This window comes from Euleptes europaea, chromosome 5, assembly GCF_029931775.1.
Source record: "Euleptes europaea isolate rEulEur1 chromosome 5, rEulEur1.hap1, whole genome shotgun sequence".
Taxonomy (NCBI): Eukaryota; Metazoa; Chordata; class Lepidosauria; order Squamata; family Sphaerodactylidae; genus Euleptes; species Euleptes europaea.
Genome location: NC_079316.1, coordinates 6,376,877 through 6,393,469, shown reverse-complemented (window position 1 = coordinate 6,393,469; position 16,593 = coordinate 6,376,877). Strand labels below are relative to the sequence as shown.

General features: G+C 46.8%; 1 protein-coding gene across 1 annotated transcript in view; it reads right to left on the bottom strand.

Annotated features, from left to right (window-relative positions):
• The window catches only part of ARMC9 (armadillo repeat containing 9), a 95,562-nt gene that overhangs the window by 45,711 nt on the left and 33,258 nt on the right, over positions 1-16,593 (bottom strand). The window contains exons 9-11 of the mRNA XM_056850352.1: positions 11,107-11,142; positions 2,198-2,232; positions 133-244 (exon numbers count right to left, since the gene is read on the bottom strand). Coding sequence (XP_056706330.1) covers positions 133-244; positions 2,198-2,232; positions 11,107-11,142 — 183 coding nt within the window. The remainder of the gene's footprint in view (positions 1-132; positions 245-2,197; positions 2,233-11,106; positions 11,143-16,593) is intronic.

Below are 16,593 nucleotides of genomic sequence, written 5' to 3'. Positions count from 1 at the left end.
TGTGAGACAGGGGTTTTTGTTTTTTTAAAGCCAGCAATTTCAGCTGGGAAATTTTTACAACATCTCTTGGGTATGACGGGGTGACGTCAACTTTCTTCTAACACATTTGTAGACGTTCTTCAGCTCACCCACCCAGCGCAAGGCCTGCAGTAAGAAGGCTTTAAGGCGGTTGTTCCCATCCACCAGATCTTTCTTCAGCTTCTCGTAGTCCAAGGAGGGCAGGAGGGGAACTTCTTGCACTTTCCTGCGTGATGAACAAGAAGCCGCACCAGTGAAAAATGTAGCAAAACTCCTTTGGTTGGTGCAAGCAGAGATCAGTCAAATTAGACATAAGCACACACGATAGAAGTCTATACAATTATGCATGGTATGGAGAGAGTGGACACAGAGAAGCTTTTCTCCCTCTCTCATAATACTAGAACGTGGGGTCATCTACTGAAGCTGGAGGGTGAGAGATTCAAAACTGATAAAAGGAAGTATTTCTTCACACAATGCATAGTTAAATTGTGGAACTCCCTGCTCCAGGGTGTGGTGATGGCTGCCAACTTGGAAGGCTTTAAGAGGGGAGTGGACATGTTCATGGAGGAGAGGGCTATTCATGGCTACTAGTAAAAATGGATACTAGTCATGATGCATTCCTGTTCTCTCCAGGATCAGAGGAGCATGCCTGTTATATTAGGTGCTGTGGAACACAGGCAGGATGGTGCTGCTGTAGTCGTCTTGTTTGGGGGCTTTCTAGAGGCACCTGTTTGGCCACTGTGTGAACAGACTGTAGGACTTGATGGGCCTTGGTCTGATCCAGCAGGGCCTTTCTTACGTTCTTATGTTCACACATGAGGCTGCCTGATACTGATTCAGATCCTGGGTACATCAATATCAGCACTGTCCACTCAGACTGGCAGCTGCTCTCCAGGGTCTCAGGCAGAGGTCTTTTTCATCACCCACTGTCTGGTCCTTTTTAACTGGAGATGCTGGAGATTGAACCTGGGACCTTCTGCATGCCAAGCAGATGCTCTACCACTGAATCATGGCCCCTCCCCATGAAGCTGCCTTCTACTGAATCAGGATTGGTCTACTTAGACTGGTAGCAATTCTCCAGGGTTTCAAGCAGAGGTCTTTCACATGAACTACTACATGGTCTCTTTAACTGGAGATGCAGGGGATTGAACCTGGGACCTTCAGCATGCCAAGCAGATGCTCTACCACTGAGCCACGGCCTCTCCCCTCAACAGGTTTGCCTTATTGCTTTAATTAGATCTTGTGAGCTGCCTCAAATAAGCCCATAGAAAGGCTGAGTATAAATAGTTTTAAGTTTAAAAAAAACACATTAAAAGAACAGAAACAGGGCCTGGTCCTCACTAAGATGGCCAACCGATATCCAGCCTCTGCCACTTCAGGGTGTAGGCAGGGGTTCACATGAACAAACACTCAGCTATTAAAGAAATCCCTCATCACTGAACATCAGTATGTCAAGAAAAAACATTCTAGGCTTCTCCTAGTCTTTTCCTTGACATGCTGGGGTTTTTTGTGTGGAGGCAATATTTTGGTTGGAGGAGTATTCAAGTCCTGCAGTCTGAAATGGTTCCCACCTCCGGGGCTACCAGACCATAGTATTTATTTAGAGAGAGAACTCTCTCAAGAGTTCAGAATATTTGACATACTTTCACTCGCTAATCCTGTCAAGAATTCTGTAAGGTAAGCTAGAAGAGCTGCAAAGGAATCAGAATCCAACCAGTCTGTTTGCTTTGGGAACACGGTCTTTAACACATGCCTCAACCTTAGTTCTGTCCATCTGTAAAATGGGTTGATTTTTTCAGAAGGACTTCTACACGTTTTAGTTCCTCAATATCATGCTGCATATACGTGTGATAAATGTGTGACTTGACTTGTCTGAGCAAGTGTTCATTTGTTTTTGTTACCTGCTTCATAAGTTCACTTGTTTTCATTACCTGCTTCTTTGCATCACTATTTATTTGGGGGTTTATATGCCACTTTCTCCCTCAAGGGACCCAAAGCGGCTAAGAGAAACTTCCAAAATACAATCAAAACAACCAATCTGAATAATCTGAACACATGAAGCTGCCTTACACTCAATCAGATCCTTGGTCCATCAAAGTCAGTATTGTCTACTCAGACAGGCAGGGGCTCTCCAGGGTCGTAATCTGCTTTTAAAAAAAAGAATTTAAAAAATACTTACACAGGAGCTAATGATGCTCTTAACATTGTAGAGGCCTATATTGAAGAAAGGAAAGAGAGAAAAGAAACAATAACACATTCAGCCAAAAATTACCCAAGCTATTGTTTTTCTTCCTAGACAGACAGCCAAAATCCCCCCACTAAAGAACTTTAAGCCTTCTGCTTGATCATCAGGTGGTTTGTCCTAACATCCATTGGTAATCATAAAATCACAGACATTCAGCAATGTTAACAGCATAAAACAGCACGATGAAACCATTCAGAGAGGAACTTGTATCCTGACTTTATAACAGGATAATCAGCAAGGAAATTACCATCACAACCAAACAATTCATTTTATTTTTTACTTTATCAAATTTGTATCCTGTCCTCCTCAGCAAAAGCCGGGCTCACGGCTGCAAAAGAAACCACACACTTCTGAATAAAGATCGATCCATTTGGGGGTTGCGAAAGCAACCAAGGAGTCTCCGCAAATTATGATTTATCATCATTTGGTAACAGCTGTATACCATTCTGATAGCATCCATGGGTACATAATCATTTTAAACAAGACAAATGAATCTAATTTTGAGTTTATTCTATTCACAATGGATCCTCTCCATTGATTCATAATGCAGCAATTTGTCTACATCAGGGGTCCCCAGTGTGGTGCGCATGGGCATGACGGTGCCCTCCAAATAGCAATCTGGGGACGTTCCATCACAAACACCGCACAAATCTAGAGCAATCTCTGGGTCAGCCAGCACCTTAAAGCCGAACAAGTTATCCAGGGAGTCAGCTTCTGATAGCCTAAAGCTCCCTTTGTCAGACTCTTCATTTGATTACTGAATGCTCACGCCCAGGAAATCTTGCTGGTCTTTGAGGTGCTATCAGACTCAAATCTTGCTCTTCTACTACAACAACAAAGGGGGAGGGGGGAAGCATGTTGCATGAAGTTTGTTGCACAAAAAAACCCTTTTCTACTCATCTTTTTTCTTTAAAATTGTACGAACATGATTTAGAATCACAACAGAGCTATCTGAAATGTTGAAAAGGTACTATTAGAGTCATGTATAGCCTCCCTCTGACATTTTGTGGTTGGCTCGGCCTCCTGCGGCAGCAGTTTCATGACTGTGCCCATCACTAGGGTTGCCAGCCTCCAGGTACTACCTGGAGAACTCCTGCTATTACAACAGATATCCAGCTGATAGAGATCAGTTCCCCTGGAGAAAATGGCTGCTTTGGCAATTGGACTCTATGGCATTGAAGTCCCTCCCCTTCCCAAACCACACCCTCCTCAGGCTCCACCCCAAAAACCTCCCGCTGGTGGTGAAGAGGGACCTGGCAACCCTACCCATCACCTTATGTCAGAATCCCAAAGGTGCCTGCAAGCTCAGAAAGGCTGCTGGGGCAGAATGGGCATAAGAACCCCCTCCCCTGCCTTTTGAGCTGACATCAGTTGGGTACACCATATTTATTTATTTTTGCCATCAAGTCACAGCTGTAGGGTTTTCAAGGCAAGAGATGTTCGGAGGTGGTTTGCCATCCACATGAGCGGCAGACTCTAATCTGGGGGACTGAGTTCGATTCCCCGCTCCTCAACATGAAGGCTGCTGGGTGACCCTGGGCTCGTCACAGTTCTCTCAGAACTCTCAGCCCCACCTACCTCACAAGATGTCTGCTGTGGGGAGAGGAAGGGAAGGTGATTGTAAGCCGGTATGATTCTCCCTTAAGTGGTAGAGAAAGTCGGCATATAAAAAAAACCTTCTTCTCTCCCATCCAAATACTACCCAGGGTCAGGGCTGACCATAATTTAGGTCACCAGAAACATACGTTCCAACAAGATGTATCCTTTCAGTGAAGGGTGTTATTTGCAGGACATTCTCCTGTGCAGATCTCTAATGGTGTCATCAAGCGCCATTTATTCCCAGAATATTCATTGTCGTCCTTTTGTCCTGATCATGACTCCCCGCTTTGTGAGAAAATCTTCTCTGCCCATTTACGCCTTTAGAGCCTGGTCTCCTCTCCAGGCAACCCAGATTCTTTCAGGTTTGGCTCAATAATCAGTGCCTATTGTGAAGCGTTTAAGCCGGGGAGGCTTAAAAGACAAAAGGTGTGAAACGCCGAAGGGAGGATCGAGTTACCGCATACCATCCCAGTGCTCGAGGTTTTGCGAAGCTATCCTATGTAACACAAGGAGCGCCACTCTCACAAACGAGTAAGCATAAAGCTGCCCTTGGAATTCATTTCATATTATGCTTACATCAATGAGCGATGATACATAATAGCTAATTAAGAGCCCGCTAGCCTTAAATCCGAACCCTTCTCCCACAGAACGGGGCGATGGCCTTTCACGGCAGGGAGGCCTTGCAGCTGTATCGGGTTCTCCCTAAACCTATTTTGCCTTTCACTCATTTTTATTCATTTCCCCGGGATCCGTCTGATGAGCGGTTGGCAGTCCTTTTGTTTCCATGAGATACACCTCCCCATCAAAAGCCACCAAAGCCCCTACGATGGAATCATGCTGATTTGGGCACAGGCAGCTTTTCACTCTTAAATTTTTTAAAAGAAAAGTTACAATTGCACCTTTATTACAAGCCCACAAAAAAGAAATACCGGTACAAGGCATAAGGGTGAGAGAAAGAGGAATATAAAATGGCCTGCAGAAGTAGGGTTGCCAGGTCGCTCTTCGCCACCGGCGGGAGGTTTTTGGGGCGGAGCCTGAGGAAGGCAAAGTTTGGGGAGGGACTTCAAAGCCACAGAGTCCAATTGCCAAAGCAGCCATTTTCTCAGGGTGAACTGATCTCCGTCGCCTGGAGATCAGTTGTAATAGCAGATCTCCAGCTAGTACCTGGAGGTTGGGGAGAAAAATGGCACCTCTGTACTCGTACTAAAAGTTTCCAGTACCTGGAGGTTGGCAACCCTAAAAGCGGTTGGATTCCATGGATATGTTTAACTAACCCATGGTTCGTTCCTCTGCTGCAAGGCCGTTTCCACCAATACAAGATGGTGTAGAAGATGATGCACTCTCCTTCCATAGGTCCTTGTGCACCGACTACGGTTCTCAGGCAGCCATCTATTGGCTATTTTTAAGCTTTGGCCGCTTGGGGTAGCTCGTCTGGCATAGACCAGAGCCCAGGTGTTTTCCTTTTTGGCTGCGGCTCTGTGAAATGGGCTCCTTGAAGAGGTGAGGAGGGCCCCCTCCTTGGAGATTTTCAGGAGGCGCTGCAAAGCCTGCCTGTTTGCCAGGGCTTTTGAGGGGATTTGAACTGGCAGGCATCTTTTTTTTGGGGGGGGGTTGCTATTTTAGTTTTGCATTGAACAGAAAATGTTTCTAACTATTATTGTAAGCCACCTTGAACCATGAACACATGAAGCTGCCTTATACAGAATCAGACCCTTGGTCCATCAAAGTCAGTATTGTCTACTCAGACTGACAGCGGCCTCAGGCAGAGGTCTTTCCCATCACCTACTTGCCTGGTCCCTTTAACTGGAGACGCCAGGGATTGAACCTGGGACCTTCCGCATGCCAAACAGAGGCTCTACCACTGAGCCACAGCCCCCTCCCCTAAGGCAGGCTATAAATGTTTTAATAAATAAAACTGTGCCGCTTACTTTTGGTTGATAATGAGGGGAGCACTCTGAATGCTATGCCAGCCGGGTCCAGAAAGAATTATTTTAGCTACGCTCCTTGGATGCGTGCTTATACATTTCTAAATCTAGTTTAGCAACACTCACTTGGATTACATCTTATAATACATACCCAAGGCTGACACTAAATGATTAAATTTGTATTTGAATTTTTTTTGTGCAAAATATGTTGCATTAGACCAGAGGTCCCCAAACTTTTTGAGTCATGGAGCACTTTTTCAGGAGAGAAATTCATCACAGAGCACTGATTTTCACCTAGCGCCTATATACTAAACCGAACGACAGTAGTATTTTTCTTTCCAGTCTCTTCACAGAGCACTAGCAGATGCTTCGCGGAGCACCAAGCCCTCCTTGGAACACAGTTTGGGAACCTCTGTATTAGACCACTGAGGAAGGCCTGTGGGCCAAACCGTGTTTGGCATGTGGTTTTAATAATCAACCCTGTATCTGTTGCCACATGGGCTTGTTTTTAATATATGCATAAGCGCATTATAATAAATTGATTTCATTGTTTTATTTAGGTTTGCTTCACCTAACCTTTTGGGTACGCAACTTTGTTATTAGGTTGGGTCTTTCCCCCCCTTTGTTATTAGGTTGGGTCTTTCCCCCCTTTGTTTCGACTGCTGGAATGGATCCATCTAATCTCAATGAAATCCAGATTTCGGGGCTTGGATGAACCCATGGGAGACAGGAACGGGCCGTCTACTATAGATAATGACTGGGCGTACTACAGAAAGGACCTGGAGGGAGAAGAGAGGGCTTGGGGGAATCTACTTCAAAGCACTGAAGAGGAGATCAACTGCATCAACGATCTTGTTTTTTAAAAGGATGAAATTTTCCAGAAGGTGAATTCTGTACCCAAAAACGACACATTCTTTTATTCTACCCACCACCCCCTTGCACTTCCACAGGATCCTCGCAACCTGCCTTCAGGGGAAAAAAAGCTTTTGACAAACGATTAAAGCAGCCCCCGCACCCCAAAGCATCCTTAGCGGCATTTTAGGGAGGCGGCTTGAACAGTCCCAAGCAGATAGGGCCTGTGGTTTTTTTCCAGAGGGATGTCTGTTCCTGCTTCCAGGCTCTGAACACGGCCAAGGCTTAGGAAGCCAATATCCTCTCCCTGCAAAGAATGCACTGGCTGCGGGCAAAAGGGGAAGATTGCAACCGTCTCTTGGCTGTGCTGCGAATGCAAATGGCCATCTGGGCTGCAGAACGTGCAGGACGGGACCTGCCGCTCAACTGGGACTGCTGGGCAGATGAGCTTGGATAAAATCCGCATCTTCCCCCCACCCAAAAAAGGAGGGGGGGACTTCTGCATCTCACATCAGCTTGAGACATTCAGTGGGATGCAGACACCCAGGATGATTTCTGTAAGAGTGATAAAATGTGTTTAAAAAACCTCTGAAATCGAAACCTTGAACAATGAATAAAATCACACACAGGTTTATAATATAAACTTGCATATCATTCTAGCTGTGTCTGAAGAAGTGAGCTGTGGCTCATGAAAGCTCGTACCCTGCCAGAAATTCTGTTAGTCTTTAAGGTACTACTGGACTCTTGGTTCATTTATGCACGGGAGGTTTTGCCTTGGATTTGCCACTCTTCAGATGCACATTTCCCCAATCCGAATTCTCAAAACTCAACAATAAGCCCCGTGCAGAGTTCTGAGAATTCGGATGGGAGAAATGTGCATATAGAGCGGCAAATCCAAGGCAAAACCTCCCGTGCATAAATGGCCTTGCTCTTGTCTATTGTATGCCTGCTGTCACAGCTGGTGCTTATTCTAGGAATTTGTACGTTTTCCATTGCTTATATTACTTTATTGATCTTCCAACTGTTCTAATAAACAGAGGATGAGAGCATATAGACATTTCTACCTAAATACATATTTACTTAGGGCTAAATACATATTTACCTCTGCCTGCTGATAACAGGAGGATATTGCCATTAATTCTCCTGGACTTCCCAGTAACTTTCAACACTGGGAGGCATCCATTCCTTTATGCTATGCAGGTCTTAGAAGACAGAGCTGGGAGACAAATTTTCTGCCCCTGGGCCTCTAGTCTGTAGAGCTCTATGAGGCATCTAGTCCAGGTGTGTCGAACTCAATTGTTACGAGGGCCAGATAGGACATAAATGCCACTTGGTCGGGCCGGGCCATGCCTCGCCGGTCCATATGTAGAGTGAGGGGTGGCTGCTTCGCGGGCCAGATAAGAGCTCTCAAGGAGCCAGATCCAGGTGACAGGCCTTATGTGACACCCCTGATGCAGTCTATAAAACTGTGTTGTATCTCCAATAGCCTTTACCCTGAACTCCTGGGAAAAGTCATTCAGAGATTTTGAGGTGCTACTAACAGGTCAATGATGCCCATCTCTATCTTTTTTTCAATCAAATTCTAGAGACACAGTGAGCATCCTCAACTCAAGCTTGTTCAGTGGAAGGCTGGGTAAGGGGAAACAAAATCCAGAGAGAAGTGCTGAGAATGGAGACTAAAGCTGATCCAGGAGTGGGTATCCAGTTTATTCTAGAGGGGGTTTTCTCCCCCTGAACGATTAGGCTTGCAGTTGCGGGCACTCCTGGGTTTACCAGTCCCCAGGATATGAAGGTAACTGCGATGACCACAAATGCATGTTACCAGCTTAGGCTGGTTCAACAACTGGGCCCATTCCTAGAAAAAGTAATCTTGGACATGATTACATATGTCTTGGGAACATGCATGCTGGACTACTGTAATGTGCTTTACATGGGGCTTCCCCTGAAGACAGTCCAGAAACTTCAACTGGTGGAATATATAAGACATCCAGAATGTTAAAAAGGGATGGATAAGCTTGAACATGTCTCGTCAGTGCTTTATCTACAACAGTGACTACCAATCTGTTTCTGAGCTCCATTCAAGGTGATGGTGGTGGCTTTTAAAGCATTAACTGGACTAAGCCCAAAGTACCTAAAAATTGCCTCCACTCATAAGCACCTGCCTGGGATTTGAGATGAGCCACCAGGGCTTTTTTAGCGGTGGCCCCCAAGTTGCCAAATGCTATGCCACTAGTCGTACACTTATTTCCTTCCTCACTGGCCTTTCCCAGAATGTGAAGAGACATCTTTCCAGAGGGGCCCTTTAGCTGGCGAAGGCCACAGAGTGGCGGTGGGAGCGGCTGGCATAACACTGTGGAGGCACAGGGGTGACGGCTGGGCAGCACCATCCAAGCCAGGGCCATGCCCAGGGCTGGGTGCTGCTGGCTACCCACCAGCCGCATGCCTGCAAGGCGCTGCCAGCCCCCTTCCAATAAGCGTCCTCTTCTGGCGCGGGAGTGTTTGCTAAGCAAACAGTGCACGGCAACACTGGTCACTTAGCATCGTCCACATTTGCTCACAGCCTATTGCTGAACTTTGCAATTGTGCCTTCCTGGGCCGCAAACCCACACAGCCATCCTGAAGGTGTCATAGTTCTGCATTGTTCAGGCCGTACCTGGAGTATTGCGTGCAGTTCTGGAGGCCTCACTTCAAAAAAGATGTGGACAGAATGGAGCGGGTGCAGAGGAGAGCGATGAGGATGATCAGGGGCCTGGAGACCAAGCCATAGGAGGAAAGGCTGAGGGACTTGGGAATGTTCAGTCTGGAGAAGAGGAGGTGGAGGGGGGACAGGATTGCTCTCTTTAAGTATCTGAAGGTCTGTCGCTTAGAGAAGGGCAGGGAGCTGTTCTTGTTGGCAGCAGAAGATAGGACATGCAATAATGGGTTCAAATTGTGGGCAGAAAGGTACCGGCTGAATATTAGGAAATCATTTTTTACAGTAAGATTTGTTCGACAGTGGAATCAGCTACCTAGGGAGGTGGTGACCTCCCACCCACTGGCAGTCTTTAAGCAAAGAGTTGCTTTTTATCTTAATTCCCAGGCAGGAATCTGTGGGTTCCAACCCATAATCTTGTTTGGCAGATGTGAGAGGCTTGCGTTTTATTGTGTGTGTGTGTGTGTGTGTGTGTGTGTGTGTGTGTGTGTGTGTGTGGAGAACAGTAATGTGAAGTTGCTTTAGCAAGGGAGTCCCAAAAAGTAATACAAGTTTAGAAGAAGAAGAGTTGGTTTTTATATGCCGACTTTCTCTACCACTTAATGAAGAATCAAACCGGTTTACAATAATCTTCCCTTCCCCTCCCCACAACAGACACCCTGAGAGGTAGGTGGAGCTGAGAGAGCTCTGAGAGAGCTGTGACTAGCCCAAGGTCACCCAGCTGCCTTCATGTGTAGGAGCGGGGAAACCAACCCGGTTCACCAGATTAGCATCTGCCGCTCATGTGAAGGAGTGGGGAATCAAACCCGGTTCTCCAGATTAGCATCCACCACTCATGTGGAGGAGTGGGAAAACCTACCCGGTTCACCAGATTAGCGTCTGCCGCTCATGTGGAGGAGTGGGGAATCTGGGTTCTTCCGATTAGAGTCCACCGCTCCTCAGTTTGAGACCCTGGAAAGCTGAGTAGACAATACTGGCCTCGATGGACCAATGGTCTGACTTGGTATAAAGCAGCTTCATGTGGCCTCAGAGAGCACCGATAAAAGGGAGGACATAAAGAAGTGATGGCCATTTTAAACAATGAAAATGAGAAAACAGCATCCCAGTCAAGTCTCGGTCGTGCCAATGTTATGATTGCTGCTCACCATATGATTCCATGCATAGATGGAAAGAGGCATTTTAATTCAGCCAGGGCAGGGAGGGGGGAAATGCCCCCAAAAACTTTGGCTGGCCCTGGTAGCAGGAAAGGATGCAGAGAAGTCTTTAAGCCTTCTTTGCTCCTGGTACTTGACCAGTTTTGAGCCTAGTGCAAAAGCAAGTCATTAGGGCTGTCATGCAGCATGCTGGAAACGGGTCGTGGTAAACACAGGATCCCCTAACAAAACACCACTTCCATCACGAAGGGTAGGTAATGGCGCAAAAATCAGCTGAAGCCTCTGCACTCTGGCCCAGGGGAGACACAGACCAAAGCAAGATGTTGAACGACCAGGAAAGCTCTCTCACAGTCATGGGCAATCACTCAGGCCTCCAGGAGAAAGCCCTTTCTCACTTCCAGAAGCGCATCTTTAAAGAGCAGCTCATTCTTTGGGGACTGACTTAGCAGGGGTACGGTGCCTTTCTGTGCAAACCTTCCAACCCTTGTATCCATCTTGCCATACGCAAACGTCCACGATGCAAAGCAAACGCAGTAGTTAAAGAGCGCCCCAAGAGGACAGAAAACACAGACGGATGCAGCAGGCAAAGCAAAAAAGATAAAAGAAGATGCAGGAACTTACATATTCATCATCACATGGGCTCATACAGCAGTATCCCTTTAGGGGCAAACAGGCACACGTTAAAATAAAAAGAGATGAAACAGAACAAAAAATAAAAAGGTTAACAGAAATCACACTCAAAGATTACCAAGCAGTTCAAAGACAAGCATCGCATACCAAAACCAGAAAATAAAAAGAAACATAAAGTTGTTAAAGAGCAACAGAAAACCAGATTTCGGAAAGAGAAGTGCAGTTGGGGCTCTGATATCTAAAAAGCTATGATAATTGCACCCGTATTCCTGGTGGCTATAAAATTCCGGGAGAGGGCTGGAAGTAGAGGGTGTTTCCACAAGACCATCGGGTGACTTTCAGAGCTATCCTAAAGAGAGTTACATTCTTCTTGACTTCAAGTGCACAGCTAAACTGAAACTGGTCCCATTAAAACAGAGAGAGAGATGTACTGATCCTGACACACGAAAGCAAAGGTCCCCACCGTGGCACCCGCCAACACTCTTCCTGGCACCTGCCGAGTGGTTTTTGGAAATGGCAGGGGGGGCTTTTGGTAGACATTTTGTGGCTGTGCCCACTACGGTGTGCCAGAATTACAAAGGTGCCCATAAGCTCAAAAACGGTGGGGACCCCTGCACTACAGAACGTGAGAAGGTCCCCTCCCCCAACTATACCTCCTCAAGTTTTCCCATGGGCCTTTTCAAGAGCCCGATTTCCATCGGCTATGCTCAGCGGGAAATTTCAGCATATACCTGTAAAGGCCAGATTATGCCCCTGTAATTTTAATTCAGTTGTTGGATAGGGTAGGGGGCGCTGGGGTTGAGTTTGTGGAACCAAGGAGGCAGTAGCCCGAAAAGTTTGGGAACCACTGTGCTATACAAACTCTTCTGCATCAGTGGGAAAGTAGCATCGGTCCCTTACTTAAAAGGCAACACAAAAGCACACAATGGTTTCATAGATGTATGATCTGAAGGCTCAGTTAGCTGTCATTTTGGCTCTTAGACAGCTGTCATCTGCCGGAAGCAGAACAGAGCTCCTTCATGGTGCCAAGGCCCCTTGCATCGAGCCAATCAAAGCTGCAAAGCCGAGGAGAAAGGGGTAACGTTGCTCGGCCAGGAATAGCTTCAGAAGCACCAGTATCCCTCCTAAGAAGCCAATTTGCTCTTCCTGACCAGGCCTAACTGCAAAAATTTGAGCATAATATTCTCAAGTACACTGACCCCCCTGCCCAAATCTGGAGAGTTAGCTGATATGTCCAGAGAATGCTGCTGTTAGAACAATGGCACAAGCCTGTTTTGTAAATTCTGAGTGGGAATATCTACATGTTCTAGAAATCCACAACAATTCTATCCTTTCTGTCCTGGTCACAACAGCTCAAACCGATTCAGCACATCATTAACAACCTACAATCTCTGCTCAATAAGGGTACTGCCACATGAACACATGAAGCTACCTTATACTGAATCAAACCCCCCTTGGTCCATCACAGTCAGTATTGCCTACTAGGACCGGCAGCAGCAGCTCTCCAGGGTCTCAGGCAGAGGTCTTTCACATCACCTACTTGCCTAGTCCCTTTAACTGGAGATGCCGGGGATTGAACCTGGGACCTTCTGCATGCCAAGCAGAGTCTCTACCACTGAGCCACAGCCCCTCCCACTCACGGGCACTAGGAGGCAGACCTTTCCTTGCCCACTGACAGCCCCCTAACAGTAAAAAATGTCTCACTTATAATAATGAACATGAACAATGAACCTGAACACAGACTCTGGGAACAAGATCTGTAATAAACCAAGATGCAAACATTGTTCCCATACAGACCCTAACAACACAATCACCAGACCTAACGACACCAGCCACTCCATCTCAGGTTCATTCGCTTTTTCATCTTCCAACGTTATATGTGGCATCAAATGTCAACAAATGCCCTTCTACTCCGTGTGTGTGTGTAAAGTGCCATCAAGTCGTAGCTGGCTTATGGTGACCCTGCAGGGTTTTCAAGTCAAGAGACGTTCAGAGGTGGTTTGCCATCGACTGCCTTTGCGCAGCGACACTAGACCTCCTTGGTGGTCCCCCATCTAAGTACTACCCATGGCCGATGCTGCTTAGCTTTCGAGATCTGACAACAGAGAGCTAGCCTGGGCCATCCAGGTCAGGGCATCTACTCTCTACATCAGACGAACAGGAGAGTATGCAAAAGAATACCGTATATACTCGCGTATAAGCCGGGTTTTTCAGCCCAAAAAAAGGCACGCCCGGCTCCCCCCACCCTGGAAGGGCCGGGGGAAGCATCCTGCGGCCGCTCCAAGGCCGCGTGGCCGCCGCCGCATGCGCCCTGCTCCCCCCGCCCTGGAAGCCTCCTGCGGGGGGGGGGGCGCCCCCGCCACCACCGCCTTCGCCGGGAGCCCTGTCAGGTAAGCCTGCGGGGGGGGGAGGGGTTATAAGCTGACCCTCGGCTTATACGCGGGTGCCTAATTTTTCCCCATTTTTGGGGAGAACTTAGGCGCCTCGGCTTATACGCAGGTCAGCTTATACATGGGTATATACGGTAAATGGACATAAATAGGACATTAAAAATCACAATACCAGAAAACAGTTAATCTGCCAGGATATTCCACTGATGACATAATAGTAGCAGTTCACCTACAGAGAAGCTTCAAAGGGAGATCTTAACATGAGATCACCAACTAGAATTTATTAACAAGTTCAGGACAATGGAACCCCCCTCTCCCAGGACTGAATAGGGTCATAGTATTCTCATCTCACTACAGGTGCTAATTTTCTGCATTTCCCAGTTTCCGCTGAGAAGTCTGCAGCCAGACATTCCCCCATTGATCAAACTTAGTATAAAGAAGTCCTCCCATGAAAGATGATGAAGGATACACCTGGGAATCATAGAACTGGACGGGACCACCAGGGTCATCTAGTCAAAACCCCTGCATGAGGAAATTCACAACTACCTCCCCACCACCACACACACACTACTCCATGCCCAGAAGATGGCAACAAAAATCCTCCAGAATCCCTGGCCAATCTGGCCTGGAGGAAAATTCCTTCCTGACCCCAAAGTGGCGACAGGCATTACTCTGGGCATATAAGAGAGGGCCATGAGAGCCAAGCACTGATGCAACCCTTCCTGCCCTCCCTCTCAAGATCTGCCTAATTTCACAGAAACATCCTTGCTGTCAGATGGCCATCTAGCCTCTGCTTAAAAACCTCCAATGAAAAAGAGTCCACCACCTCCCGAGGAAGGCTGTTCCACTGAGGAACCGCTCTAATTGTTAGAAAATTCTTCCTAATGTCTAGACGGAAACTCTTTTGATTTGGTTCTGGTCCGACCGTCTGGGGCAACAGAAAACAACTCGGCACCATCCTCTATATGACAGCCTTTCAAGTACTCAACAACTTCCCACAGCCAAGTCCTTCCATCTTTAGGCCTGTCACCCTTCCTGCACTTGCCATCAGAGACCCTGCTGTTTCCTGTTGACTAGTGGTCCCCAACGTGGTACCCGTGGGCACCATGTTATCTGCCGACACTTTTCTTGGTGCCCACCAAGTGTTTTTAGGAAGTTGGCGGGGCCAAGTAGGGCTTTTTCTGTTTCTATTGCTCATCTTAATGGTTTTATTGTTGTTATGGATGGCAATATGTTTATTGATCACCTATAACTACAAAACCAACCCACAAAGGCTGTGGTGAAATACACATTTTTGGAGTTATCAGACACCCTGAGAACCCTGTAGTTAACAGAATCATAGAATCATAGTTGGAAGGGACCACCAAGTTCATCTAGTCCAAAGCTTCTTAATCTGTGGGTCGTGACCCCATGTGGGGTTGCGTAACAGAATGTGGGGGTCGCAAAAAATTTGGCAACAGTGTGCAAATTAGTATGCAAATTTGTTTTCATCTTTAATAAATGGTAAAAGTATATGTATACCAAAGAATTGTTTTAAAATAAATTTCTTTATGATTTATTATCAGTACATGTTTGATTTGTATACCTATATACCTATTGTGTACCTATTTTACATGGGGTCGTGTTAACTTTTCTCGGGCGAAAAGGGGTTGCGAGTGGGGAAAGTTTAAGAAGCCCTGATCTAGTCCAAACCCCCTGCACAATACAGGAAATTCACAACTACCTCCCCCCACACACACACCCAGTGACCCCCTACTCCATGCCCAGAAGATAGCCAAGATACCCTCTCCCTCATGATCTGCCTAAGGTCATAGAATCAGCATTGCTGACAGATGGCCATCTAGCCTCTGCTTTAAACCCTCCTAATGGAAGGAACTGAAGGAGCAGGCAAGTGGGGGGGGTGGAATTTCTCCTTTTGTGTGGGCCGTGAATAGGCATTTTAAAGGTCATATTTTTAAAAAGAGCTTTGAGCGAGCATCAAAACTGACCCTGCATAAATGGCCTTAGAGAATATAATGTTAGAGAATGTTTTTTGTGAATTTAGGCAGATCGTGAGAGGGAGGGCAGGAAGGGCTGTGTTGGTGCTTGGCTCTCGTGGCCCTTTCTTACATGCCAAGGGGGATCGTCACTTTGGGGTCAGGAAGGAATTTTCCTCCAGGGCAGATTGGCCAGGGATCCTGGAGAATTTTTTTTGCTTCCTCTGAGCTGGGGTCATTGGGGGAACGGGGGCGGGAAAGTAATTGTGAATTTCCTGCGTTGTGCAGGCGGTTGGACTAGATGACCCTTGCGGTCCCTTCCAGCTCTATGTTTCTATGTCATAGAAAATAAATAACTTTATTATCCATCTTCTGAAAACCTCTGATTTAAAAATATCCCTTTTGCTCTCTTCTGTTCATTGTAAGCGAATATTGCACATATATATGAACACATGAAGCTGCCACATATGAATCACAGTATTGGGTCCATCAAAGTAGGTACTGTCTACTCAGACGTGCAGCAGTTCTCCAGGGCCTCAGGCAGAGGGCTTTCATATCACCTACCTGCCTGAGCCTTTTCTAATTGGCGATGCCGGGGATTGAACCTGGGACCTTCTGCATACCAAGCACAACCTCTGCTCCTGAACCACGGCCCCTCCCCAAATACCTTTCTGGCTGATGAAGACTTCAGTGTAACTTGGAAGTTTGCATACACTTGCATCCACACATTATGATCCAGTGCAGATCATTTTCTCTAATCTGTGATTTTTTGTTCTCTGGGATCAGCAGGACAACTTGTCTAAATACCAAGGCCTACACGCCCATACACATACAGAACTTTAATTGTTTTGGAGATTAAGCTTCCACCAATTAACATGACATCGGAGTTTCCCTTCAGCAGGGCAGCCGCATCGGCTTATTAATGGCCGCTTTATTCAGAAACTGACAGAAGGGGTGGAGGGAGTAACTGGCCTGTAACCCACCAATCTGCTCAGCAAAGTACACATTTCTCCTCCAGCCTCTTCCTCCAACTTCAGTGGTCCCCCCGTCCCCCCAGAGCTGCTTAATCAGGAGGAAGACTCCTTAGGTCGAATGAAGGCATCCAGCTGTGC